We start from the raw sequence: 27,651 nt of genomic DNA on the forward strand, positions 1-27,651 counted from the left end.
TTCATGGGATATTGCAGTGGCCTGGTTAAAACATGTAAAACAAGGTGAGTAAGCCTCATTATCAAAACTTGGTCGTGGGGATAAACCTTCTTTTTTTGCCTTCTCTCTCTTCTCTTTTTCCGTTTTCTACACGGACATGGAACCGAAGCTTCTTCTAAACGCCTCATTAACTTTAAACTTTCTCCATTTTCAACCCTGTATAAAGAGAATCAACAAATCTTCGTATTCAAAGCAGGCACCTCGTCTCTTTGTCTTTTCATGGGAAATTTGTACCGTCAAATGCATAAAATAGTATGAGATGAAAAACGGTACGTACACACATCTTCTTCTGTCTTTACCTTGAATTCCAAATGTAAAGACAAAAACATGAAGATTCCGGGTCAGTTGAAAAAACAAGCCACGATACAAGTATTTAAAACTATATTATGCGACCAAGACCAATCGATGGTGATGGCTACTTATATTATGCGACCAAGACCAATCGACCAAGACCTTCTTTCTTTTTACTCTTCTTCCTTTTTTTTTACAGAACCGAAGCTTCTTACTTTTAACTTTCACCATTTTCAACCCTGTAAAAATATAAGGGAATCAACAAGTCTTCGTATTCAATGCAGGCACCTAATCGGTTTGTCTTCCCATGAAAATTTGTAACGTCAAATCCATAAAATACTATGAGATGGAAAACCGTCCACATCTTCTTGTGTCTTTATCTTCAAAATGTAAAGACAAAAACATGAAGATGGGAACAGGATCAGTGGAAAAACAAGCCCAGTTTTTAGGGAACGGCGAGATTTTAGAAAAACGTTACTATCAATTTACGACCAAAGTAAACATTTAAAACTATATATGTATATAATATGTCGCAAATGGATCACGATGGCTAAAAGGATCATTGTATTTGGGTTAGAGATTCCTTTCCATGGCTTCAAAATTTTCAAAACTGAACCGAACCAAATAGGCCGGTTCGGTTCGGTTAGGGTTGGACCCGAACCATATCCAACCCTACATTCGGTCGTGAGAGACTGAACCACCAAATGAAAACTTGCTAGGACTAAACCAAAAGGGTGATAAGATATAAAAGGCAACATGCAGTAGACAGCAATTTAAAGGAAGGAAATAATGCAGTGGCTGAATGGGTAACATCATGGATGGAATTCATGTGGAGCCGAAATGGCAACTATTGCCAATTAGAATCTTTACTTCTTTATTAGGAATGATCCGGTTGTAACATTTCCTTTATTATTTAGGAAACTAGCTCAGTACACTTTGTATTTAATGCAATGGAATTCTGCTAGCTTCTCACGTTGCAAGGTGCAATTTTCCTTTTAAGTGCTTTCAATGTGATGGTGCCTATGGGTTAACAAAAGGAGAATTTAAAAACTTTTTAGATAAATGTGGTATTATTTTGCGGATATCTTGTCCCCATACTCCTGAACAAAATAGGGTAGCTGAGCGCAAGATTAGACATATTAATGAGATGGGTACCACTCTTTTATTTCAGGCTTCCATGCCTAAACGTTTATGGCTTGAGGCTTTCTATGCCTACACCTGTACTACATGGAAAATCTCCTCATGAAACTCTTTATGGACAAAGTCTAGATTATGGACTACTTCGTGTATTTGGATGTCAGTGCTTTCCCTATCTCAGGCCATATCAGCGTGACAAACTGAGTCCTAAGTCACTCTCATGTGTTTTCCTAGGCTACAGTGACACTCAGAAAGGATATCGATGTTATGAACCCACATCAGGACGTGTTTATATCTCGCGGCACGTTGTCTTTAATGAGGACATTTTTCCCTTCACTGTCTCGCATGTTGAATGTTGCCTTTTATATCTTATCAAAGGGTTATTGTTTACACCTGCTCTTGAGTTCGATCGATCAATTAGAACCGAGTCAATGAGTTATGATCCAATTGGACTATGTCAAAGGAGTGACACGCCAGTTGTCGCATAAGGGAAGGGGGGGTGACAACCACCTGGAAGGAGGGAGGACATGCAAGTAATGGAGCTGAAACAGGCAGTTTTCAGAACTTCTCTCTTTGAGAACATGGAGTGATGGAGAGCAGTTACCTGAATAAAGCTAAAAAAGTATATGTTTATCTCCCAATAAAAGGTCGCAGAACTAAAATCAAACATGTCTTGGCATTTATCTTTTGTCATTTACTTTTATGCATTGTCATAAAGCTTTTATAGCTGTAGCTTGTTCTGAATTGAATTAAGGAAGGGAAGAATTCATCTTCCCATGTGAGTTTTTCTCTTTAATTCCCTATCCCTCGCACTGGTGTTTTCTTTACACACTTTGTTAGTTAGTTGGACGATTTGTAGACCCTAAGAGTCATTTATATTTTGCGTGCATCGACGCCTTCCTTTACAATTTGCACACATCGGCTCCCATGAATCATTCACATATTGTGTGTGTCGACGCGTCGTTCACATTCCGTGTGTATCAGCATCCCCACATTTGGTGTCTTGAAGTACTATAAAAAAGTCATATCCATCTGTGTAAAGGCAGAGGAGCCTAAGAAAGAAGTGAGTTTCCCAAATTCTTCTCAATTGCCTGAAATCCCACCCGAGGGGATGGAAACGTTTCGCTCGTTGACCCCCACGAATTGAGTTTCTATTTTACCTCCCAGGAGGCTGGCAGCGCTGCGGATATCAAATACTCTCTCTCTCTACGTTAGTGTCTGTTCTACATAGTAAACAATTTTTTTTGCGCCTAATTTTATTTTGGCATAAAATTTATATTCCTCCAGAGGCTGTAAAAGACTACGACTATGGTGTTGCTTTTTCTCCCGATGCTGTATTTGAGTCGTCCCATTTTTTGGGTAAGTCAATTACAATGAAGAAAAGGCTTGCTAGTCCGCTCAAACGACTTTTACTAGGACTCTATGTCCATTTTCTGATAGGTGTGCCCGGGCATTGTACCCATGGAGCTAATTTCATCGTAGCTACGTAAAATAATATGAATAAGTCCTTCAACACCCCTAGCGTGTGACCCCTCTTTAATCGTTTATATTTCAACACCAATTATCTTGAACATCCCTAAATCTTAAACCCTAACTCCATATATGTATTATTCTCAAATGGATTCCTCTACTTTAGGAAATTCGGACTTATCATTGCAAGAATATTAACATGAAATCATGAGTGTGTTACTATTTCTGGTACCACAAGTTAATGACCATACATTCAGAACACTTACTTAGTGATTAGCTAAATTGATCTAGCAGCCCGTTGTTGCTTCGAATCTTCAATCCATTCCGTAGCCTACATTGCTCTGCGATTGGATGTTCCTACGGCCCCGTTCATTTTGGATTTTGTGATTGGATGATCATACGACCATAATCGTTTTGGAATTTTAGAATTGATTTTGAGTCCAAAACTGATTATTGGACTCAAAATCGAGCTCAATAGTCGAATAAGAAGAGAGGCGAACTTAATTTGATGGCGTAGTTACTAGAGTATAACAACCTCTTATATAACAAACAAAATAGACAAAAACCTGGCATGTTTATTTAGACAAAACACTCCAACTGCTATGGGAGAAAATACAGTAAAGAGAAACTCAATATGCAACCCTAATTCTTATATCAACATATAATTAACTACGGCACACAACAAAATATAAACGATCATGATTTAGGCCAGGCGGATGCTTCGATGCCGTTGGATTGGCTAAGCTTTTAAGGTGTTTCCGATGTCGAGGACAAATCGGTATTTGATGTCATTTTTCGCAAGGCGCTCCAAGGCCGTGTTCACATAGTCCATCGGAACGAGCTCAATATCGGCTGTTATATTGTGTTCCCCTGCAAAATCTATCATCTCTTGTGTCTCTTTCATTCCTCCGATGGCGGTTCCAGCTACAATCTTCCTTCCTGCAAAGTCGGAATTAAAAATGTCACAAATCAAGATTAAGAACTTTTAATGATAAGGAATGGAAATTTGCCTATAATGGAATCTCCCATTTGATTGATCTCAACCGTCTACTTTGTAGGCCTTGCTCTGGACCCCTTTATGGCTAAATTATACCATGCCAATCATCCAATCCTAACATTTAGACGTTAGGATTGCATGATTGGCCTAAATTTTGGGTCATGGCAGAACCAAAAGAAAGGCATGTCAAATTAACAGTTTGGTTGAATCAAAGGTGAGGCATCACAATTGTATAATACATACCCATGAGTAGAGGGAAAACAGGGAGCTCGAGCGGTTGTACGGTGGCACCAACAAGAATGAGCCTCCCATGAGACTTGAGTAGACCGAGCAATGGCATCAGAGGGTGATGTGCAGCCACTGTATCTATGATTCCATCCATTGTGCTCATCGCTGCCTATATATACACCACACCAAATTCAAAACATAATTAATCTTCCTCTAAGAGACTTCATATCCGTCCGATCTTGATCGAATGGCTCGTACACATTGAAAAGATCATGTATACGAGAGTCATGGAGTCATCCCAACTCTAGAGAATCAAAGGACTACTCCGCTGACTTTGGCACAGTAGTAAGTAGTAACTCGGATTGGAATAAGTGAGTCAACTCGGACGAGTCAATGACTGACTCAGAAATTTAAAAAAATAAAAAAATCTAATCACCATTACCTGCATTTTCTCCTGGTCACGGCTGACCAGGAACGCGTCGGCACCGAGTTTCTCAATTGCCTCCTTCTCCTTGCTAGGTGAAGTGCTTATCACTGTAACCTTCAGCCCAAAAGCCTTTGCAAACTTGACCGCCACGTGACCGAGCCCACCGAGGCCAACTACTCCAAGATGTGTTCCGGGCTTGGTTAGCCCGAAGAATTTCAACGGGCTGTACACTGTAATCCCGGCGCACAATAGTGGAGCACCTCCGTCCATGGGTAGTTTCTCCGGGAATTTCACCGCAAAGTGCTGGTCGACAACTAGTATATCAGAATATCCTCCTTTGGTTATTGTCCCATCGATATCAGGGTAGCTGTAGGTTTGCACCATTTTAGGACAGTAGTTCTCTAGGTCTTGGGTGCAGTCATCGCACTCCCGGCATGAATTGACAAGGCACCCAACTCCGGCCTTGTCGCCCACTTTGAACTTCTTCACCTTGCACCCTACTTCGGTCACTATGCCGGTGATCTCATGCCTGCATGGAGAGAACTTGGGTGAGTCGCATGGGGAAAATTGTAGGGGTGCACAAGTTGGGTCTCTGGTGTAATCAAACAGCCAGATAAGCGGCCCATGGTGATAAGGTGCCATAAAGTAGTGTTTTTCAAACAAAAAAAAGCCACCAAAAGCTCAACCAAATTTTGGGTCGGGTTGGTAAAAGCCAACCCGATTTAATTTTGGGTTGGGTTAAGGCTGAGGTCTTGTGCAACCCACCATGAACCCGACCTTTCATCCTCTAATTTTATCATGATTTCTCATGACTATGTTTTTTTTTTATTGTATTTTTCTATTTGGCCCTAGGTTAACCTGAACCCAACCTGGCCCGATTTGGAAAAAGCAGGCTAGACAGGTTGCATTAATGTTGAGAAATTTAGAGGCAAGTTGGTTTAGGGTTGACCATCCTTCACCAGAGGCTTGGATTGGATCGGATCGGGTTAGGGTTGAGGGAATGCCATCTTGGGATGGGCTAGGAACCTGATCCTCATCCAACCCAATCCGAGTTGCACCCCTAAAAATTGTTGTCAGCTTAAGATTATGGAAATTGTGGTACGTTCTGCTCTGACTAGCAGATGCCAAAACCAATTTATATGGGTCCCACCATAAATGAATTATTAATATTTTGTTGGATTTTTAAGGTAAAAGAAAGGGAAAAGAAGAGGGAGTCTAAAGAAGAGCAGGCTGACCCGGGGACACAAGGGTATGGGGTCATGAAAAAGTCGTTCTTGATAAAATGAAGGTCCGTGTGGCATATCCCGCAAAACAGTATCTTCAACGTCACGTCATTCTCGCCATTAGCCCTGCAAAACATCGTAACCCACGTCAGTTTTTATCCCAAATAATGTCATATTTATTTAATAAATAGAGAAAATATATGTTGCTTACTTGCTTGGCACTTTGCCGTAGGATATTTTTGTGTGGGTCCTACTCCTACCCTTAAGGTGATAGAGACACATAAAACTATTATAGAAGCCCTCCAAAAGATTATTAAATGAGATGGGAGGCGACTAGATTGAAAAATTTAATAAATCAATGGCCCGCCTTCATTTAAACTTTTCAAAACTTTAATGTTTGATCGACAGCGTTGAGTATTAAGATTAACAATAATTAGTCATGAATCCAATGGCCAAGGGCACGTTAGGCAAATATATATAAAATCTGAAAATTTCCCATTCTGTAGGTGAATTTTTCTAAGTTTTTTACATGGAAAATTTAACCGTTCCAAGAAAAATGAATTTTCCAAAAATATATCATTTTCCAAAAAGCCAAAGGTTTTCTATGTGCAATCGAGACCGTTGATCTTTTAGACATATGAAACCACCCTTTGATTACCGTCCTGATCAACGGATCCGATGACGTACACGTGACACAAGCTCTGCCAAACAGGTGTCTTAAGCACCCTAAAGTATCTCTTATAACTGATAAAAAGTAGCGTGTAGAGAGCATAGTTAGCAAAACGTGATTCGCCAAAAAAACGGGATGGCAAAAATACGAGTTTAATACGGTACTGGTTCAAAAAAATGGAAACACGAGGAAATGAGTTTAGAATTTTGTCATTTACAAAATATGATGGGGGTAAAACTGGAAAGTTGGCCCAAAAAAACGAAGTTTTATTCATTGTGAAAGTTTTAAACGGCACACCAATAAACGCACGGAGTTTTAAACAGAGTTTTGCTAACTATGGTAGAGAGAGAGAGATTGTGATGAAAACGATTTTCCAATCACCACCAATTCGAAAAGAACAACGTTCGAAACCCCAAAACTAATTGATTGTAAAGGGAAATGAAAGGGCATCACCAAAAAATAACAAAAAAAAACTTAATTAAACTAATTGTTCAATAAAATAAAATAAAAATTAGCAATACCTTCTAGAAAATTTGAATGGAGAGAGGACCCCAGACTCATCTTTTGCAGCCCAACCGAAGGCCTTGGTTGGGAGTTCAACTTCTGGTGATTTCGACATCTTAATTCTCTCTTTTCCTCTCTTCTTTCTTCTTCTTCAACAAAAGGGAGAAGGTGGGGATGGACGATACAAAGGAGAGAGGATGGGGTGCCTCTATATAATACCCCAGATTTGACTAGTAGCGCACCCAGTCCGATTACAAAAATATATATAAAATTATCAAGTATTATTATAACTAATATTCAACATAGGGATGGTGGCTGCTTAAGAAAATTCAAAATCATCCTTAGACCATGATTCATGCATGACCTTCGCATATTGTTAATACCCCCCATTTTGCCGCTTGCACCCCCTTATTTTGTCTCATGTGACAAATTTTACGAGGAAAATTTTACCGTCAAATGCATAAAATTACTATGAGATGAAAAAGGGAAATGATATCAGCGCAGATGTTATTTCCCGATGAAATTAGGTCGATTTCTTCTTGTGTTTTATCGTGAAAATGTTAAGACAAACACATGAAGATGGGAACGGGGTCAGTTGAAAAAAAACAAGGCCAGATTTAGGGAACGATAGACAAACCCTATCGTAAATCTTAAGTCATAAGTCATAAGTCACAAGTCACGTGTTAGGGTCGTTAGTAACATCATAGAATGTTCCATAGATGACGAAGAAATGTCTCTGATTGGCTGCTGAGGGCATTTTGGGAATGTATTAAGCAATTTTACAGCTGGTTAAAACATGTAAAACCTGGTGGGTTCGTCCCATTATCAAAACTTGGTCATGAGGATATCAGTAGTCTAAAAACGTTAGTTTTTCTACCGGGGATTTCGGATTCAACCTTCTTTTCTTTCTACTCTTCTTCCCTTTTGAACACCGACATAGAACAGAAGCTTCTTTAAACAGCCTCTTTAGCTTTAAACTTTCTCCATTTTCAACCCTGTAAGAGTATTAGTGAATCAACAAGTCTTCGTATTCAAAGCAGGCAACTCATCGGTTTGTGTTTTCATGGAAAATTTGTACCGTCAAATCCATAAAATACTATGAGATGAAAAACGTTCCACATCTTCTTGTGTCTCTATCTTTAAAATGTATAGACAAAAACATGAAGATGGGAACAGGGTCAGTTGAAAAAACAAGCCCAGTTTTAGGGAATTGAACGGTAAGGTTTTATGAAAACGTTACTATCAATTTACTACCAAAGTAAACATTTAGAAGTATATATGTAGGGCAGCAACAGGGTCGGGTTGGGTCGGGTTTTTAAAACCTAGCCCAGCCCTGGATCCCATTATCTCGGCCCTGACCCGCCCTAACCCTGAGTCAGGGCCGACAAACCTCAACCCATTGCCCCGCCCTACAGGGCTCAGTGCTGGCCCTGGCCCGCCCTGATTAGCCTTGATTGGGTAGGGCCGGGCCGGGCCGGGCCGGGCCAGCCCTAATTGACTCTAGTGCAAATACCTGTTAAGAGTGCCAAAAATAAAGCAACAACTTATCATATAGAACAAAATGATCAATAAACAGAGAAAGGGAACAAAATAAGACAATATGAATTCAACAACATGACGAACAACAAAGACAATTAATAATAATAATCTAAAGAAACATCAATCCAAGATAATAGAAAACATTAGCAAAAGAAACATGCATGGATGATTCAATTCTATAATAGAAAACTTAGGGTAGGGCCGGGTCAGGGTACCCGAGGCATTAACCCAGAACCCGACCCGACCAGAGTCAGGGTCTAAAAAAATGAACCCTGACACGCCCTCAGGGTTGGAAAATCCAGCCCTGACCCTGTTCGGGCTTAGGGCGGATCAGGGCTGAAAGGGCCAAACTTGCACCCCTATTAATATATGTATATAACATGTCACGAATGGATCATGATGGAGGAAAGGATCATTGTATTTGGATTAGAGATTCCTTTCCAAGGCTTCAAATTTTTTAGAACCGAACTTTATATTTTCATAACCAAACCAAACCGAATCGAACCAAATAGGCCGGTTCGGTTTGGTTAGGGTTGGACCCGAACAATGTACACCCCAACTTTCCGTCGTGAGAGACTGAACCACCAAATGACGACTTGCTAAGACTAAACCAAAAAGGGTTATTGTTTACACCCGCTCTTGAGTTTGATCGCTCAATCGGAACCAAGTCAATGAGCTATGATCCAATTGGACTAGGTCAAAGGAGTGACACGCCAGTTGTCACTGAAGGGAAGGTGGGGTGACATCCACCTAGAAGGAGGGAGGACATGCAAGTAACGGGCCTGAAACAGGCAGTTTTCGGAACCTCCCTCTTTGAGAACATGGAGTGATGGGGAGCGGGTTATTGGAATAAACCTATAAAAGTAGATGTTTGTCTCGAAAGAAAAGATCCCAGAATTAAAATCAAACATGTCTTGGCATTTATCTTTTGTCATTTACTTTTATCCATTGTCATTTATCTTTTCTAGCTGTAGGTTGCTCTGAATTGAATTAAGGAAGCGAAAAATTCATCTTCTTAGGTGATTCTTTATCTTTAATTTCCTATCCCTCGCGCTGGAATTTTCTTTCGACACTTTGTTAGTTAGTTGGAGGATCTACAGACCCTGAGAGTCATTTATATTTTGCGTGCATCAATGCCATCCTTTGCAATTTGCGCACATCAACGCCCGTGAATCATTCACAGACTGTGTGTATCGGCGTGGCGTTCACATTCGTTGCGTATCAGCATCCCCACATTTGGCATCTTGCCGTACCATAAAAATGTCATTTCCATCTATGTAAAGGCAAATGAGCCTACTGAAGAAGTGACTTTCCCAACTTCTTCTCAATCGCCTGAAATCCCATTCCAGGGGATGGAAACGTTTCTTTCGTTGACGCCCTAGAATTGAGTTTCTATCTTACCTCCAAAGAGGCTGGCAGGGCTGCGCATATCAAATGCTCTTTCTCTACGTTAGGGTCTGTTCTACAGAATAAACAATTTTATTTGCGCCCAATTTTATGGGTCTTTGTTTTGGCATAAAATTTATATTTAGGTGATGGGGTGTGAAAACACCAGCCTCTCACAGGCTGCCACCTGTCCCAGAGTAGGTGAGATCCAGCCTCTCACAGGCTGCCACCTGTCCCAGAGTAGGTGAGATCCAGCCTCTCACAGGCCGCCACCTGTCCAGGACACCTCACCCGTTTTTCCCTATAAATAGGGAAACAGGGCTCAGACAAACGGGTAATACGAAAAACCCTCTTCTCCCTAAAAACTCTGACATTTCCCTTCACTCCTGCTCATACTGACTTGAGTGTCGAAGGGCCTGTCCGGAGTAAAACCCGGTCCGGTCTTCTGACCTCACTTGCCTTGTGTAGGACTCAGCCACTCCATCGCTACTCACTCACTCTGGTTCACCAGGACTCAGCTCCTCTGGTCATCCAGCTCAGCTCTTACGTCACTGCTGTACCTGTTACCGATTTTAGGTCTAACAGATTGGCGTCATCCGTGGGACCCAAGAACTAAAAGCTGTTCTTACGCATCTCACAAAAAATGGCAGGGCGCAAGAGCGCGCGGATCCCTACTACACGGACTGATCAAGCCGTGCTACCTCGCAGAACCTGGAGCGAGCGAATTGCCTCGCTGGTAGTAGCAGCTTCTGCTACCGCCGAGCAGAGCCCTGCTCGCTCAGAACATCTTAACCCTCTGCCTACTCCGGAGCAAGTTCAAGCTCTATTTCAGCAGATGACAGCCCTCGTCGGGCAGTACCAGCAGCTACTGCAGGCGCCTCCCCAACCTCCTCCAGAAGCTCTACGATCTGGCCAGAAAAGGCCAGATGTCCACAGGGGAGAGTCATCACGCCATGGGGAGGGCCGAACTCACCACTCCGCCAGACAAGTTCATCACTCCGCAGCTAGGCACGCACAGACGGAGCCTCATCGCCGCCAAAGGTCGAGGTCCCGCTCTGCACAGAAGCCCCGAGCTCACGAAGAGCATGCACCACAAGTAAAGTCCCGGCCTCGTCGTAGGAGTCCGGAGAGTCAGTCCGGCTCCGCGGCAAGCCGATCTGTGGGAAGAATCAGGTCCCGGGACCACAGAACGGATCCCCTGCTACAGAGAATGGAGGACATGGACCATAAAATAGAGGAACTGGCGAAGGACCAGAGCCGGCCCGCCTCCAGGGCGTTCTCAAGTAGAACGCCGTTCACTAATGATGTTCTGGGTGCCCCAGCACCCAGAGGGTTTAAAATGCCAGCCGTCCCCCAGTACGACGGCACCACAGACCCCGTGGATCACTTGGAGACATTCAGAACAATGATGCTCCTCCACGGAGCTTCTGATGTCTTCATCTGCAGAGCGTTTCCAACAACGTTAACTGGCGCGGCAAGAGACTGGTACTCCAGGATTAAACCAAACTCCATCAACAATTTTGACGATTTTGGAGAGGACCTCGTCCGCCACTTCATGAGCAGCCGCAGGCCAAAGAAAACAACAGCTTCCCTGATGGCCTTGCGACAGGAAGACAACGAGCCTCTGAAGGTGTTCGTCCGCCGATTCAACAGGGAGGCACTTCAAGTGCCAAATTTAGATCCCTCAGCAGCAATGAATGCGCTCCTCGCAGGCGCCCGGTCCAACGATTTCCGTCGAGCTGTGGCTCGACAAAATCCGCATTCACTGGCAGATCTCATGGCCGGGGCGGAGGAGTACATAACGGTGGAAGAAACACTAGCAGCTCTTAACTCAAATCGGAGGATAACCTCTGAAGAGAAGAATCTGCCTAAATAGCGCAGGGAGGATAAACCTCCCAGAAAAGAGAAGTCTCCACCCCTCAGAGAAGAGAAGAGAACTTCACGCCTCTCAATACCTCCAGAAAGCTCATACTGGCGGCAATCAGTGAGGAGGAGTTCGTGAAGTGGCCACCTAGAATGATCTCCAAAGGAAACAGGAGAGATCCTTCGAAGTACTGCCGGTTCCACAAAGACCACGGCCACGACACAGATGATTGTTGGCAACTCAAGGAGGAAATTGAGCAGCTCATCAGCCGGGGTTATTTGAAAAAGTATATCCGGACTGACAATCGCAACCAAGAGCGTAGAGGAAAGAGCCCCCAGGGCCGTAGCCCTCCGAAATCACAACAGCCCCCTGCTCGGGACAAAACCCCTCAGCTGCCCAATGCACAACCTGAGGCACCCCGATCTCAGCCAAGGGGGGTCATTGGTACAATTATGGGTGGGCCTGCCGCTGGGGGCACCTCCTCTACCGCTCGCAAAGCATATGCACGGCGAGTTAACGCCGTGCACACTACCAGCAAAAAGTCGAGAACGGAGAATGAGATCTCCTTCTCGGATGCAGATCTGGACAACCTTATCCTCCCCCACGACGATGCACTGGTTCTAACCATGCTCGTTGCCAACTGGGAGGTGAAGAAAATCCTCGTGGACAACGGAAGCTCAGCAGACATTCTATACTACCACGCCTTTGAAAAAATGATGATAGGCGACGACCGTCTAAAGCCGGCGAACTCAGATTTATTTGGCTTCTCCGGAGAGGTCGTGAAAGTGGTGGGGCAGATCGAGCTCCCTGTCCTAGTCGGAGACTCACCTTGTCAAGCATTCGCCATGGTCAACTTTCTGGTAGTAAAGGCCACCTCGGTCTACAACGCTATCTTAGGACGGCCTGGCCAGAACTTGATCCGTGGAGTCGCCTCAGCCTACCACCAAAAAATGAAGTTCATAACCCCCAATGGTGTGGGTGAAGTTCGAGGAGATCAACCTCAGTCCAGGGAGTGCTATGCAATGGCACTCAAAAGCAAAAATGCAGTGGAATCACTGCTAATCGAACTACTCGATGTAAGGGACGAACTGGAAACCTGGTTCTTAAACTTGGGTACGCACTGGAAACCCGGTTCTTAAACTTGGGTACGCACTGGAAACCCAGTTCACAAAACTTGGGTACTCACTGGAAACCCGGTTCTTAAACTTGGGTACGCACTGGAAACCCAGTTCACAAAACTTGGGTACTCACTGGAAACCCGGTTCTTAAACTTGGGTACGCACTGGAAACCCGGTTCTTAAACTTGGGTACGCACTGGAAACCCGGTTCTTAAACTTGGGTACGCACTGGAAACCCAGTTCACAAAACTTGGGTATTTATATCTGGAAACCCAGTTCACAAAACTTGGGTATTTATATCTGGAAACCCAGTGCTGAGTTTTACTCTTAAGTTTTCACTCTTAAAGTAACAAAGTTTTAGAAAAAAACAATACATACTATAACTTAACTCGGGTCGGGCCCCTCCGAACCCTGCTCGACCCGAAACCCGAGAAACATGAACCCAACCCAAGCTTTTTTCGGGTCGGGTCGATGCGGGTCGGGGAAAACCCGACCCAAGTTGCAGCCCTAGTGCCAATATCCGTGGTCTTGGGAAATAATTGGCAAACCAAATCTGAAAAAAATACGGCAAGAGTTAGAGAAATTTTGGAAAAATGCTAATACTTTACTATTTGGACGTGTCTCACTTATTAGTTATTAGTTGTAAACTTCACACAAGTTTTTCAGAAATAGGAAAAGGTTTATGAGCTTGAGCTCAGAAACCACTACTCCCATAGTTGTTTGACTCATCCAATCCATTCATTTTATAGGTTATGATTAGGGTTATGGTTAGAATTATAGGTTATGATAAGGGTTATGATTTATGGAGGTTTAGAATGGATGGCTCGAAAATGTGCTTCTATAGATTGAATGTTTAGGATTAAGGTATGGAGATGGCTTGTTAGGAACACCTTATCTATGTGAGGTCCTATAGAATGAATGGGTTGGATGACTGAAACAACATGGAGATGGTGTATTTATAGAGCTCTAGCTAAGCTGAGCTAGATCTCCCTCGCCCTCTTTCAAAAAATATAAACCGAGGAATAAAAATTTTGCCATTTTTGTAAAAAAATTGATTACTCTGAGATTACTATTGGTGTGAAGATATTGTTGGTTGTCATAAATCCGGCCTATTGTCATTGGTGACACTTTGATCTTATTATTATAAATCTGCCGGAATTTTTTTGTTTCTTGGGACTTTTGTGGGATTTCCTCAGGACACCCACGTTTGGTTGGTGGGCCCAAAATAATCCCAGGAACCAAAATAACCCCGCACGAAACCCCAGGAAGGAAAAGAAATACTCCCAGGAACCAAAAATAAGCTTGAGAAGAATTTTTTTTCTTCCCAACAGTTGAAGCAACCAAACAAAGCATTTTTTTTTCCCACCATAGTCCGGTCAACCAAGCATTGGATTTTTATTTTACCGCGATACTTCTAGGACTTTTTTTTTCCCACCAATCTCCTTGGATTTTTTTTCTCCCAAACAAAGCATTTTTTTTTCCCCACCATAGTCCACTCCCCCAGACATGGCTGATGTGCGGCCTTTTTTTTTTTGTTAGGCCATATGTGCTGAATTTTAATATCCTCGCTCTGATAAGGTGTTAGAGTTGGTGTAATTTAATCATCTATACTACCCTCCACGTAGAACCAACGTGGGAACTAAAGGGTTTATTTTGTCGTCAAGGATACATCACAGCAATTGATAAGGGCACATTTGGAATGTAGGAATGGGAATCAAGAATTGGCCTATGAATCGTTTAGGGCAGTGATAAATCGACCCTGTGTGTCTTTCTCTCTCCTCGCATTAGAGAGAGAAAGAGCAAATAGACACATAGGGGAGGATATATGGGTAGCGGTGCAACTCGGGTCAGGTTGAGGCAACCTGAACCCGTCCCAAGTTCCAACCCGACAAGGTACAACTCGACCCTACCCTCCTTTTTACTAATCTGATCCAACCCAACTTCAACCCGGCCCAACCCGAGATTTTTAGCTTAAAAAATTAAAAAAATTATTAAAAATGTCAGGTTCACTCGGGTCGGGTTGCCCAAGCAGTCAACCCGAACTCAACCCAACCTGACTTTTTCCCAGGTTGAACCTGATACCCGAACTCAACCAAACCTGACTTTTTCCCAGGTTGAACCCATCAGGTTCGGGTTGAGCCCGCCTAAGTTGCACGCTATTATTATTATGGGGGATCTATTTATCACTCCCCTTCTTTTATCATTGATTCAGGGGTTTGATAAACTTCATTGGCGTGAAAGGTATCGCTGGGAGGAAAAAAATGCCGAATATCAAACGTACATTAACACCGCCTGAAGAGTTATTCCTGGTTTTACAAAAAGAGTTTTGGTCATGGTTTTAAATTTCCGAAACTTCGGATTTCGATTGGGACAGAACCGAAATTTCAGCAGGAGTCCTAAATTTTGGTAAATTCAGTCAAAATTGTGATGTTTTCCGATTGCTGTTTTTTTTATACCAAATTAGGGCTGAAATTTCCAAGGATGTGGCTAAAGGTAAGAGGTACTCGACTCGAGAGAGCCCATAATTCCAAAGAGGCATTTGAAAGTTAAAACTATGGTTAGGATCATTGTAAGGAGATGATTCATGAGATACAGACTATTTACATTGTAGCATCACATATGGGCTGTTTAGATCATTCTATAAGTGGTTATTTTGGATGGAAAAATACTAAGCATTTAGGTGACACCAAAATAGAAGAATTTTGAACGGGAGACACACCTTTGATAAATTGTTAGGGAGGGACGGAATGGGAGTTATCAAGTCTCTAAAAGGGGGTTATCAAACCTCTAAATGGGGTTATCAAACTCTTAAAATTGAGTTATCAAGTCTCTTTAACAATTTTTCATAACTGTGTCCCCAGTTCACAATTCTTGTATTTTGGGGTCCCCCATTGGCAAATTTTCCTAATAAATCTCCTCCCCTCAAGATATTTTTTTTGCATGCATCAATTTTAGGAAACTGTGATAGACGGTCCAGATTACTATCTAACGGAGATTTGATTAGTTAGTAGATGGTTCCCAAATCGATTATGCGACAACGGCTACACAAGATTAATAACAGCAATAGACGGTCAAGATTGATCAAGGGGTATAAAAGAAGTCTCCAAAATTTCAAAGAAAATGTAATAAAAAAGTTAATTGAACGGGATTTGTGCTCAGTGGAAGGAGAAGTCGTTTAATGGTGGACGGCTCACGGCATGTATAACGCCACTGCCCTAAACACCGTTTAACTCATCATCGCAACAAATCCAGTCCGTCAATTGCTACAATGCGTTCAATCCTACGGCTCCAATTATCTACGTACCCAAAATGAAATAACAAGAAAAACGCCTGATAGAGTAAAAGAGGTAATCCATGAAATTAAAATGATTTTCCAAAGAAAATCCATGAAAAGGAATCATATCTTTGAAATAACAAATCAAATGGAAAATACCCATCAACCAATCACTCAAGAGATCTCAAAACTAAGAATCAATCAAAGAGGGAAAATGGGAAAAAACACAAGGAGGGATGTAATAAAGAAAACACATTTGGGAAACTATGAAACCAGAACATTGAAATGAAGAAAAAAATAAGTAGGAAAATCCATTAGAAAGAGATGAAATAGGCTTCAGTGTGTGTAACAAAAATCAAATCATCGACATGAGTCTCATTGAAATCCGCTAAGATAGATTTATCATCATCAGCCCTTATTATCTCTAAGAAGAAAAAAAAATACTAAAAAAGGTGAAAGATGATGCAAAAAGAAAACCATACATTGAAAGATATAATTAACCATAAAAAGGGATGGAATAGGGAGAAATAGAGAAGGGTTTTATGAGAAAGAGAAGGAGAGAGATGGGTTCTTATAGAGAGGGAGAGACTTATTAGGGTTAGGGTTTGGGGGGAAGTGAAATGGGTCTTTTGATCTCTTTTTTATATTCCTCCCCCGGATAATTTTAGGCCGTTGATTATTCTTTGATAGGAAAGAGGCTTTTCTAAAAGGAGACTGATATCCGCATTGATAACTGCAATCCTTACTATGATTTGCTAGGCAATTTCGCGAAAAGCCATTTCGCGACTGGCTTTTGCATGATAAAACAGTCACACACAAGTTGATTTTTGGCAGATTTTGTTGCAATAGGTCGGGGCGAAATGGCTTTCTGCGAAATTCCGCGTAGCAAATCCCCTTACTACATTTAGAAATTTATGTGGCCCTATAGTATAATATTTTTCAAAACATAGGGTATGGCCCACTTCATGCGATGATCCAAACTGTTCATTTGTTGGGCCACAACGTAAATAGGTTGAGTCCTGGAAAATCATTTTCATAGGATGATCCTAACCCTATGATCTAATGATCTGTAGAGGTTTTAAATAGGTTGTGCCCCAAAAATCATTTCAGAAGATCCTAACCCTCCGATCTAATGATCTATAGATGTTTTTGTTAAAGGTAATTAGGTCAAGTAAGAGGCTGTTTGAAGCATTACACCCAAGGTATCTAGTTTGGAATACCAAGTTTGTTGCCTCTAGGCCTTATATAGAGATACACTAGAGTTAATGATTGGTTAATGGACTCTAGCCCATATAGGCCCACTACAACAGTCCATTATCTTATTGGGCTTATATTAGAACATATATGGGTTATATTATATACCCAATAATTTTAAATAGTTTGTGCCCCAAAAAAATCATTTCCATAGGGTGATCCTAAGCCTCCGCATCTTTGGAGAGATTGCACGTCATGAAAACCTCTTTGGGCCATGCCACGTTCCAATCATTTCCAAGCTTTGTCATTGCTTCCTATGGGCCATCTCATGAAAAGATTGAACTAATTGGCCCTAGGTAAATACTTCTGCTATGGAGAAGGGTTGTACAAGAAATGTTCCATTTTTCATGCTCTCGCTACCGTTAAATGATCTTATTCAGGGTGCAACTCGGGTCAATTTTTTGAGAATTCGGGTTGAGGTTTTACTATAAAATTGGGTCTGGTTCAAGCTGATTCCAATTCATTTTGGCTAAAGCTCAACCCGACACGGCTCAAATTGCACCCCTAGCTAAGATCGGCCGCTAAGATCGACCATGAGTTCCAAGTCTGATGTTTAAAGAAGAAAATAGGACGAGCGTACAAAGTTCTTAATTCCTCATCGACTTTTAATGATGAATGGATTGTATAAATGTTTAGGAAGAAGTGATATCATCGGACTCAAAATTATGGCCTATTTGTTTTGGATTTTGAGAACCGATTGCAAGTCCAAAAAACCAATTATTAGACTCAAAATTTAATCTTGGGAAGATAGGTAGTGCGGATATTATTCTACCAAATTTAATGTTGGGGTTCGCCATGCAATTTTGTGAAAAAGCCATTCCGCAGCTCACTTTTCAATAGAGAACAGCTACCTAGCAGCACATTCTATATTCTTCATTTAATTCATCTAAGGGGTTGTTCTCCCCTTTAAAAGTGAGTCGCAAAATGGCTTTTTTTTGGAGGGATTTGCTAGGCAATTTAGTAGAAAGCAAGAGGCAGACTTTTGCATGAGAGAAGTGCCACACGTGCTCCTTTTAGCAGATTTTGTCTTATTCATTTGATTCATCTAGGCTGGCTCTTCTCTTGTGCAACAGTCATCCCCAAAATGGCTTTCTGCTAAATTGCCTAGCAAATCCCTTTTGAGTAATAGCCTACAAATCCCTGTAATCATAATTGCAATTTTAAGATAGAATTAAAATCATATACTAATCATGAAGTGAAAATTTATGAACCCCATTGTCTAATGGTTAGCATCATATCCTAACCACAATGTAAAAATCTATTTAGGCCTTGGTCTAAGGGCCTCTTAGGGTGCCACCAAAATCAGTATTTATTTGCAATATAAGATTATTTCAATTTAATCTTATTTGCAAATCGGACATGTCGGCCTCTTTGGAAGCCATTATTTGTAGGGCAATGTTATCAGCACAATCATATATAATATATTTGCCCAAATCCAACTGTCGTTTCTTTTTTAATTGGCTTGTGAGAGGTTTTTGGAAAATGTAATAGCATATGGTTGTGCTGATATATAAATGGATTTGCTGGGGACTACCGTAGAAGGCATTTTGCGGGCTGGCTGTTCACCTCGGATAAATTAAATGAAAAGAACAAAATATCCTGCAAAATGCCTTCTGCGATGGTCCCCAGCAAATCCCTTCAGGGCCCATTTGGATGCCTAGAAGATTTTGATTTGGAATTCTCACATTTGCAGCCCTTTTTGCGTTGACATTTGGATCCCCATCAAATCTTCCAATTCAGCGACTGACAGTGAAAAAAATCAGATTTCTAAATAAGCTGTGGAAATAAGAAATTGGAAATCCACAGATCTGGCAGTTTCCTTCACTCTCTTGGCTCCTCGACCTCTCCCCTGCAGCAGGAATCACCCCTTTCCCTCTGTGTCCCTCAACATGAGCTGCCATATCTATTCATTTTGTACTCAAACTCAATTCCAAATCCAAATAAAAATTTGAGGTATCCAAACTTGCCCTTATATAATTATAAATTTCTGATTTACAAATACCCAAATATTACTTCAAAACCATTTGTATATAAGATTACTGCACACAAATAATTTGTAGAGGCATCCAAAGAGATGATTATAAAATTAATACCATCTCTATTTATTCTTTTAATTAGCACATTTTGTACAGCGTGGAAGATGGAACTACCAAGGTACAACTATTTATCATAAGTTTACTAGAGATAAAAATGTGTTCTTCATTTCCCATGAGGCCGTAAATGGCGAAAAATAGTGTGGATGGCATGGCAACCCACCTTATTATACAACAAATAAAATAGAAAATATTTCTTATATGCTTCACCTAATCTAACACTCCAAACACTTAAACACTAACCATAAGAAATTTAAAACTACACTCTCAAATCCACTCCATAACCATATATCAATCTCATAAATGGGACACAAAACCAAGATAGATGGTCGTGATCTTGCCTCAAGGCCAAGATCATCTAAGCAGATTTCAAGGTGTTTGCAACGTCAATTACAAATCGGTATTTGACGTCGGCTTTTGCAAGTCGTTTTAGAGCAGTGTTCACGTAATCTATCGGAACAACCTCGATATTTGCCATTATGCCGTGTTCTGCCGCAAAATCGATCATTTCTTGGGTTTCTTTCATTCCTCCGATGGCACTGCCGGCGACAAGTTTCTTCCTGAGAAGTTAGAAATGTTATTACAATGAATTAAGAGAGAGAAAGAAGGATAGGTAAATGAATGATAGGTAGCTCATTTGGTAACAAGTAATGAATGAAAACTTTTAAGAATTATGTTAGGTATGCTTACCGATGAGCATAGGAATCTAATATAACCCATGTATGTTCTAATATAAGCCCAATAAGATAATAGACCGGTGTAGTGGGCCTATTTGGGCTAGAGCTCACTAACCTATTAAAACCTTAGTGTATCTAATATATATAGGGGATGAAGGCAACAAATTTGGTATTCCAAATTAGATACCTTGGGTGTAATGCTTCAAGCAAACTCTTGCTTGACCTAATTACTCTAACAATCTTGAAGCATTACATCTCTACCCTCTAAGAGAGGACGTCTGCCTCCAAATTTTTTTTTTTTTTGGAGCAATTCAATTCTTCCATCGTTTGGGAATTCTTGGTGGACACAACGAATACATCCACCGTTTGGAATTTCTGTTGTTAGAATCAAGATAAAGAGGCGTATCTCTCTTTTTTGACTTCGTTTTAATTTTGGGATGGGATTCCTTGATTGAAGTTTCACTGGGAACAACGATTTGGGCGTGATTGTTTGATCTTCTTGGCATCGTTTTCAACTCCCAAAAGAAGAAGACGGCTGATCTTTCTTGATCGTGGGTTTTTATTTCCGTTGGAATCAAGAAGAGGATACTTGGCTCATCTCACGTTAGAATTGTGGCATGTTGGGCGTGGGTTTTATTCCTTATTAGAATCAAAATTTGGCCGTGGTTTTTTGAATCCCTAAAATTCGTTTTGAATCACACAGAAGCCTCAAAATTCGTGGATTTCTTGAACGTCTTCACGAATTGACGTATTTTCTTCAGACCAGTTACTAATTTTTTTTTTTGTGGACACCAAAAGGGTTCCATCTGAATCAATTGAACGACTGGGTCTGGGTTTCCTCCTATAAAGCCCAAATTTGTACGTGGGTTTAATTTCTGGTGTTCAACCTCCCTTCTTTTTCTATTTGGGTTGCGAGACTAATCACGGACGGAATTTTTTGGGGTTCCTTTTTCACGATTTGAAAAAGACAACTCTCTCAACACAGATCTAGTTATACACAGATCTAGTTCTTTATTCTGAAGCTTCTGCTACAAGAGATACTTCCACCGTTTGAAATCGGAGCTTCCTTGGGAGGTGCAACCAACCACCGGTTGCAACCCATATCCGGCCGCTGGTAGCCCATAATCGAGAGTCGAATCTCTCTCTGCACAACCAGTGGGTATTCTCATTTTGAAGGGAGAAGAACTTTCGTTTTTTTTTCTTTGGGGGTTTAACTCACGGCCGTAGATCAGTAGGAATTTGGGGGTTTTCTCATGGCTCGGATTGTTGCTCATATTGGGGGTTACTCACGGCAGTTGGTGTTTGTGCCGCGATTTGTAAATCGCGAGTTATACAGAAGACCAATCTGTTTTGGTATTTGCAATTGGTTTTAGACCGGTTCTTGCCAACTAGTTTTGCCGACAGTTGGATAGTCTGAACAACCCTCGTCTCGGGTTTCGCCTTGGCTGGTTCTTTGTTCTTGGTTCACCCCCTGTAAACCCCAATATGTTGGGTTTGGGTTTTTTCCCTTGGTGGTAATCTCTTGCTGTTGGGCTTCATCTTGGATATCTCGGATTCGAGTTTGGATTTGGTTCGCGACTAAGTTATTCTTATTTGGTTATCGCACTTCACAAATCAGGTGCACTCTTTCCATATTTTATTTTGGTAAATTGGACTAAAATGGACAAGACTGCAATTCCCTTTGAGATGGTCAAACGTTAATCGTTTGGACACACCATATAAGGAAGCTACTATAATGGTAGATAAGGCCGAGCATAAAAGTTTCACTGCCATGTTGGGAAAAGATAAGGCCAGTACTTCCTCAGATTGGTGGTCGGATACAGAAGCCATTTGTCATGCTTACAACTCAAAGAAAATTTTCACTGGTGTTATCGAAGTAAAGGAGACTGGTACAGTGGCTAGTGGAGCAGACATGGAGGTCACTCACACTGGTACTGCGAACTTGTCCCTTTCTTCAGGTAAACAACTAACTTTATAAGATGTTAAAGTAGTTACTATTATTTTGGTACATGCACTTCATTTATATGTGGTAGAGTACCCAAGAATTTTGGTGAGGATTTTGTGACCTACCCTTTGGAGAATGATCCATCATCCTATCAGGAAGTGATGAGATCTATGGACTTTTTGTTATGGGCAGAAGCCATTAATGATGAAATAAGCTCTCTGTTAGAAAATCTAACTTGACAGCTAGTCAACTATGGGCTGTAAGTAGATATTTGTATGTGCTTATACAAAATTTTGTTATGGTCTTAATCAAACACCTAAATTGTGACATCAAAAATTTGACAAAGTAGTAAAGAGCTTTGGGTTTTCTGATCAATTACTCTAAAAAATGCTTTTACTATCATTTTGTGTCAAATAAGGTCATGCTTATTTGCTTGTATGTAGATGTTGATTCTTGTTTCCAATCTCTCTCTGTGGTAAGTAATGTGAAACTAACCTTGGATAAAGAATTCGACATGAAAAGACCTGGGTGTTGTTAACACCATTCTTGATATGAAAGTACATTTTTGAAAGGCAAGGAATCACCCTTGGCCTAGCCCATTATATGAAAAACTACTTTCCTTTTGAGGATGCAGTGAGTGCCAACCGATTGAGACACCATTTTGATTATACCAAGAAGCTGATCTCTAAGGAAGAGACAGTGTGAGTTAGTTAGATTATTCTAAACTGATTGGTAGTCTCATGTATGTTTTGTGTTGCACTAGGCCAGACATAGGCTTTATAGTTGGCATGCTGAGCCATTTTACTAGCACTCCTAGCCATGAGCATAGAAATGTCCTTATGAGGCTGATGAGATACATTTCGTGTACTCAAGAGTATGCTCTGAACTATGGTGGCCATCCACTTATTGTGGAAGTTTATTCTGATGTATCATGGGTCTCAGAATCAGAGGACAACAAATTTATTGTTGTTGTGTGGAAGTCGAATTGGAACTTTATGCCCTAACTTCAGCTATAGATGACAGCTACGGGATAAAGAATCTGATTATGGTTATGGCATTCCACTGACGCGGTTAAAGATTAGTTCTTTAGTGGGTTAAGGATTAGTTCCTTATGTGTGTTCTGTGATAATCAAGCTATAATAATGGTTGTGAAGAACTCACTCTTTAATTGTAAGAGGAGACATCTTAGGCTGCAACAAGCCATATGCTGAATTATCTCAAGAACACGGGATTATCACTTTGATTGATACGAAATCGAAGGATAACAGGCCGAAGCTCTCACAACAGGGCCTGACCAAAGACCGAATATTCAAAATTGTGGGGGAGATGGGGTTAAAGACCGTGTAGACATGTCTTAACCTACATTCATGTTATTTTGAATTTTTCGAATCTCCCTTTGTTTTGGCCAAGATAGGCACTTGATATGTTTCGATGATGTTTACAGTTGTTGTATGTCATTCCACATTTGATGACATGTCCTTTTTTGGAAAGGTTGTACATTCCAAACTTGATGATACAGTTTAACTCAAATATGGATAAGATGACTGTAACATTCCAAAAAGAAACATGAAATGGTTCTTTGCAAAAGAAACTATTTGGTCTTGTTCTTTAATGAAACTTGACAATTAGGAATGGTTATTTGCAAAAGAAGCTGTTTAGGTCTTGTTCTTTATTGAAACTTGACAATGATGCTTATGGTGAGAGTGATACTGATACTTTTTCAGCCATTTTGAATTGTACTAAATTCTTCTTCAGGTAGAACTAGATACTTTCGTGAATTATGGAATTGTACTAAGTTCTTCAGGTAGAACTAGATACTTTAGTGTTTTACACAAATGATTGGATTCATTTTCATGGAATTCATATGTGGTAATTCACAGGGATTGGCGAAATAGGAGGAGCTTGTCTTGATTTGGACTTTGATGAAGATGACTTACTTGATGAGTAAATCTTCTAAAGTCATAAAGACTATGCTTACATTTCAGTATGCTAGAGTTCACTTTTTTGTGGAACTTTATTTTGAATCTCGATGAGAATCATACCTTATGAATGAATTCATCTAAGATCAGTGGGGTTCACTTATATGTGAAACTACCTTTTGGTTGAGTTTAGCTTGTTGTATATCTAAAACTCTTGGTTTGTCATAAAAGGATTCATGTTTTCATTTGGATTACAGATCTTTTATGATATAGACCATATGGTGATGTGGATGATTTAATATTTTGTTTTGAACATTACACTATAGATTGTGCTATATGTAGAACATAGGAGGAGATTGTTGGGTATATAATATAACCCATGTAAGTTCTAATATAAGCCCAATAAGATAATAGACCGGTGTAGTGGGCCTATTTGGGCTAGAGCCCACTAACCTATTAAAACCCTAGTGTATCTAATATATATAGGGGCTGGAGGCAACAAACTTGGTATTCCAAATTAGATACCTTGGGTGTAATGCTTCAAGCAAACTCTTGCTTGACCTAATTACTCTAACAGAATCATGGGTAGTTCAAATGGATTTTCTGTGACCCCCGCCACGATCAACTTCCCATGTGGCTTCAAAAGAAGGATCAACGGCTGTAAAGGGTGATTGGCCGACACTGTATCCATGATTCCATCCAACGTACCCATGGCAGCCTAAACACCAAATCAAACGCAAAATGTCAAAATAAATCCCAGATTATAAGCCCATTTATTTGCTAATATATATGATTCTTACCAGCATTTGTTCCTGGTTACGGCTGACCAGGAACGAGTCAGCACCAGTCGTTCAATTGCCTCCTCCTCCTTACTAGGAGAAATGCTTATGACGGTAACCTTCATTCCAAAAGCCTTAGCAAACTTGACAGCCACATGGCCGAGCCCACCGAGCCCGACAATGCCTATAGACTCAGGCCGAAATATATAGCCCGTAATTCTGGCGCACAAGGGCGGTGCATCTCCGTCAAGTGGCATGTTATCGGGTATGCGGACCACGTAGCGCTGGTGGACCACCACCATATCGGAGTAACCACCGTAGGTCTTGGTTCCATCGTGGTAAATCCCACTGTACGTTTGAATCCCTCCAGGCTCCAGCACAATAATTCTCTAAGTCCTGCCTACAACTGTCGCAAGTCTAGCACGAGCCCACGAGGCAGCAGCCTATGCCCACTTTGTCGCCAACTTTGAACTTGTCGACCTTGCTTCCCACCACGGTGACCTCTCCAACAATCTCGTGCCTGCAAGAACGGGTCAACTAAGGTTAGATATGTTGGAAATCTAAGCTTGACCACTTGAGTCTTGGATTTTCCATTGTCTTAGAAATTATTTCTTGCCCATGGAACCATGGTTTGAAATTTCGGTTTCGGCATATATTTGGGACCTAACCGAAACTGAAATTTCAGCTGAAATCTCGAAATTTCGGTAAAGACGCGCGAAGTGTCGGTTTTTTGGGCTGAAATTTCATCAATTTCGGCTGAAATTTTGTAAAGGAATAAAAAATTAATATATATATTTTTAAATTTCGCCGAAATTATCGAAATTTCTGAGATTTGGACAAAAATTTCCAAAATTTGGTAAGTTTCAGTAATTTCGGATTTTGGGCGTTTCGGTTTCATTGTTGACTGAAATCCGAAATTTCAAATTTTGGTCAAAATTTAAAACCATGCATGGAACTTGCCTTGCAACCATTGATGTTCCCTCATTGGAACTCTACTACTTTGGGAGTTTGCAACCTTGACTTGACCACACTGATAATCACTCTTTTGAGAGTTAATGGTCTAGGGATTTAGTTTTGTGTTTTGTAATTATGTTAGTCATTTACTTTTCATTTGTTAATGTATTAATGCAACTTAGGAAAGCTAAGTTTAGTTAAGAAAAGTTAATCTCGTATTTGAAGTATAGGGTATATTTTGGGCCATGTATCTTCTTCATTTTGTAAGCCGTTTTAGTGGAATTTTAAGTCTCTTGAGTAGTATAACAAATTGAAGAGAACAATTTTCTTCTCTTCAATCATATCCTTTCCCTCCATCCAAGTTGGTTTCATTCCAACATGATATTGGTTAAGAAAATAATACCGTGAAGTGACAAACTATGCCAATGTGCATTATTTTTCAAAAAAATAAAATAGAAAACCCATGCTTAATGGAGGGATAGAATCACAATGCTAAAGCTGGGCGAGTGAACTCAAAACTCGGCCAACTTGGCTTGACTCGGTAGCAAAACTTAGCTGCCCTGTCTCGTTCAAGACTAGTACAAAATAAAGGAAGTAGAACTTAAAATCTAAAAAATTACTTAACTTTATCAGCACAAAAATCAAAATACAAAATTGATAAGTCAAAGGGTCAACTCTCAAATGCAAATCTCTAGAAACTGCACACCCTATCGTCCAGACGATGCGCTTCCAAAGATGGAGAGTGTATGATATCATGGGACTGCTAACTCTTGCCTCAATTATTACAGATAAGGTCTTTGCCTACACCCCTGATTGGGATTGTGGAGAAGGCTCCAGATGAGCTGTGTAGAACTGTAGATATGTGTGGCAGAGTGGGGGTTACTAGTTTATTCTTGTGCACTCTTTATAGATAATTTTTAAAGGTCCGGAAGATTCTAGGGTGGTCTTGGACCATTGGGATGATTACCATATGGGCCATATGGCACAATCCAGACAATTATAGTGCAATTATGGGACTCTATAAATAAGAGAAAGCTCCTCATCTGAGGATCACCTAAAAATCTTGTAAGCATTTCCATTTGTGCAACACAGAGTGAATTTTGTTCAATATTAGATGCTTCTTTATAAGTTTCAAATATCCTGTAGTGCTAACGCTCTTTGTACCCTGGTACGTCCCTTGTCTTATGCTAACTTGGGGTAACGGGCGTTTATCAGTAAACTCATGGGACCCACTTTTTTTTTTTTACTGTTGATGGGCAAGGTAAGAAAAGGAGAGTAATGGAATGATCCTAACCGTCAGATGAGAGAGACAGATAAAAGATGAGGTGGTCGTGTACCCGGGGACAACAGGGAAATCGGTAAATCCAAAGTCATTCATGACCCAATGTAGGTCCGTATGGCACATTCCACAAAACAATATCTTAATAATAACATCATCCTCACCATTAGCCCTGCAAAAAACAAACTTTATGGGTGGCAATACCATTCTCTCCTCTATTAGCTGCGCAACCAAAAACCTTCTGACTTCTGAGGGTGTTCTTCCACTGCTGATTTGGACATCTTTTTTTATTATCTTTCCATATATATACGATAGCATTGTGTATAAGAGAGGAATGTTCGACCCCTATTCTCGGATGGGTCAAGTCAGGTGGCTCAATTAAACGAGGTTTCTAGAAGAAAAGCGGGTATTTGGGCAACGTGGCTCAATCTCAACGGCCCATCTGATATTCTACCGTCTGAAAGCACGGGCTCGATATCTGACTCTTTCTTTACGGTTCTACGGTCTAAAAACTTTTCTTCTACGGCTTGAATGAAATGCCAAGTGGGAAGTCTTGGAATGGATGGATGGGTGTCCATATCAAA

General features: G+C 40.8%; 1 protein-coding gene, 2 non-coding genes and 1 pseudogene across 3 annotated transcripts; all 4 read right to left on the reverse strand.

Annotated features, from left to right (window-relative positions):
• Positions 1–3,492: 3,492 nt before the first annotated feature.
• On the reverse strand, positions 3,493–7,207 carry LOC143884275 (8-hydroxygeraniol dehydrogenase-like). Its single transcript, XM_077387748.1, has 5 exons — positions 7,004–7,207; positions 5,825–5,938; positions 4,605–5,118; positions 4,178–4,331; positions 3,493–3,876 (listed from the first exon to the last, which is right to left on the reverse strand). The coding sequence occupies exons 1-5, from the start codon at positions 7,099–7,101 to the stop codon at positions 3,677–3,679; spliced, it is 1,080 nt and encodes a 359-aa protein (XP_077243863.1). The 5' UTR covers positions 7,102–7,207; the 3' UTR covers positions 3,493–3,676.
• An 8,836-nt stretch (positions 7,208–16,043) lies between these two features.
• Positions 16,044–16,137, reverse strand: LOC143885694 (small nucleolar RNA Z152/R70/R12). The gene has a single exon (XR_013253559.1). It is a non-coding gene; the product is annotated as a small nucleolar RNA Z152/R70/R12 (small nucleolar RNA).
• Positions 16,138–16,498: 361 nt separating this feature from the next.
• On the reverse strand, positions 16,499–16,582 carry LOC143885692 (small nucleolar RNA R11/Z151). Its single transcript, XR_013253557.1, has one exon. It is a non-coding gene; the product is annotated as a small nucleolar RNA R11/Z151 (small nucleolar RNA).
• Positions 16,583–19,872: 3,290 nt separating this feature from the next.
• LOC143882679 (putative mannitol dehydrogenase) lies at positions 19,873–27,348 on the reverse strand (annotated as a pseudogene).
• Positions 27,349–27,651: the final 303 nt, after the last annotated feature.

Source organism: Tasmannia lanceolata, unplaced genomic scaffold (assembly GCF_043159265.1).
Source record: "Tasmannia lanceolata isolate RefF3 unplaced genomic scaffold, GAP_Taslan_0.1 ptg000008l, whole genome shotgun sequence".
NCBI classification, from domain to species: Eukaryota; Viridiplantae; Streptophyta; class Magnoliopsida; order Canellales; family Winteraceae; genus Tasmannia; species Tasmannia lanceolata.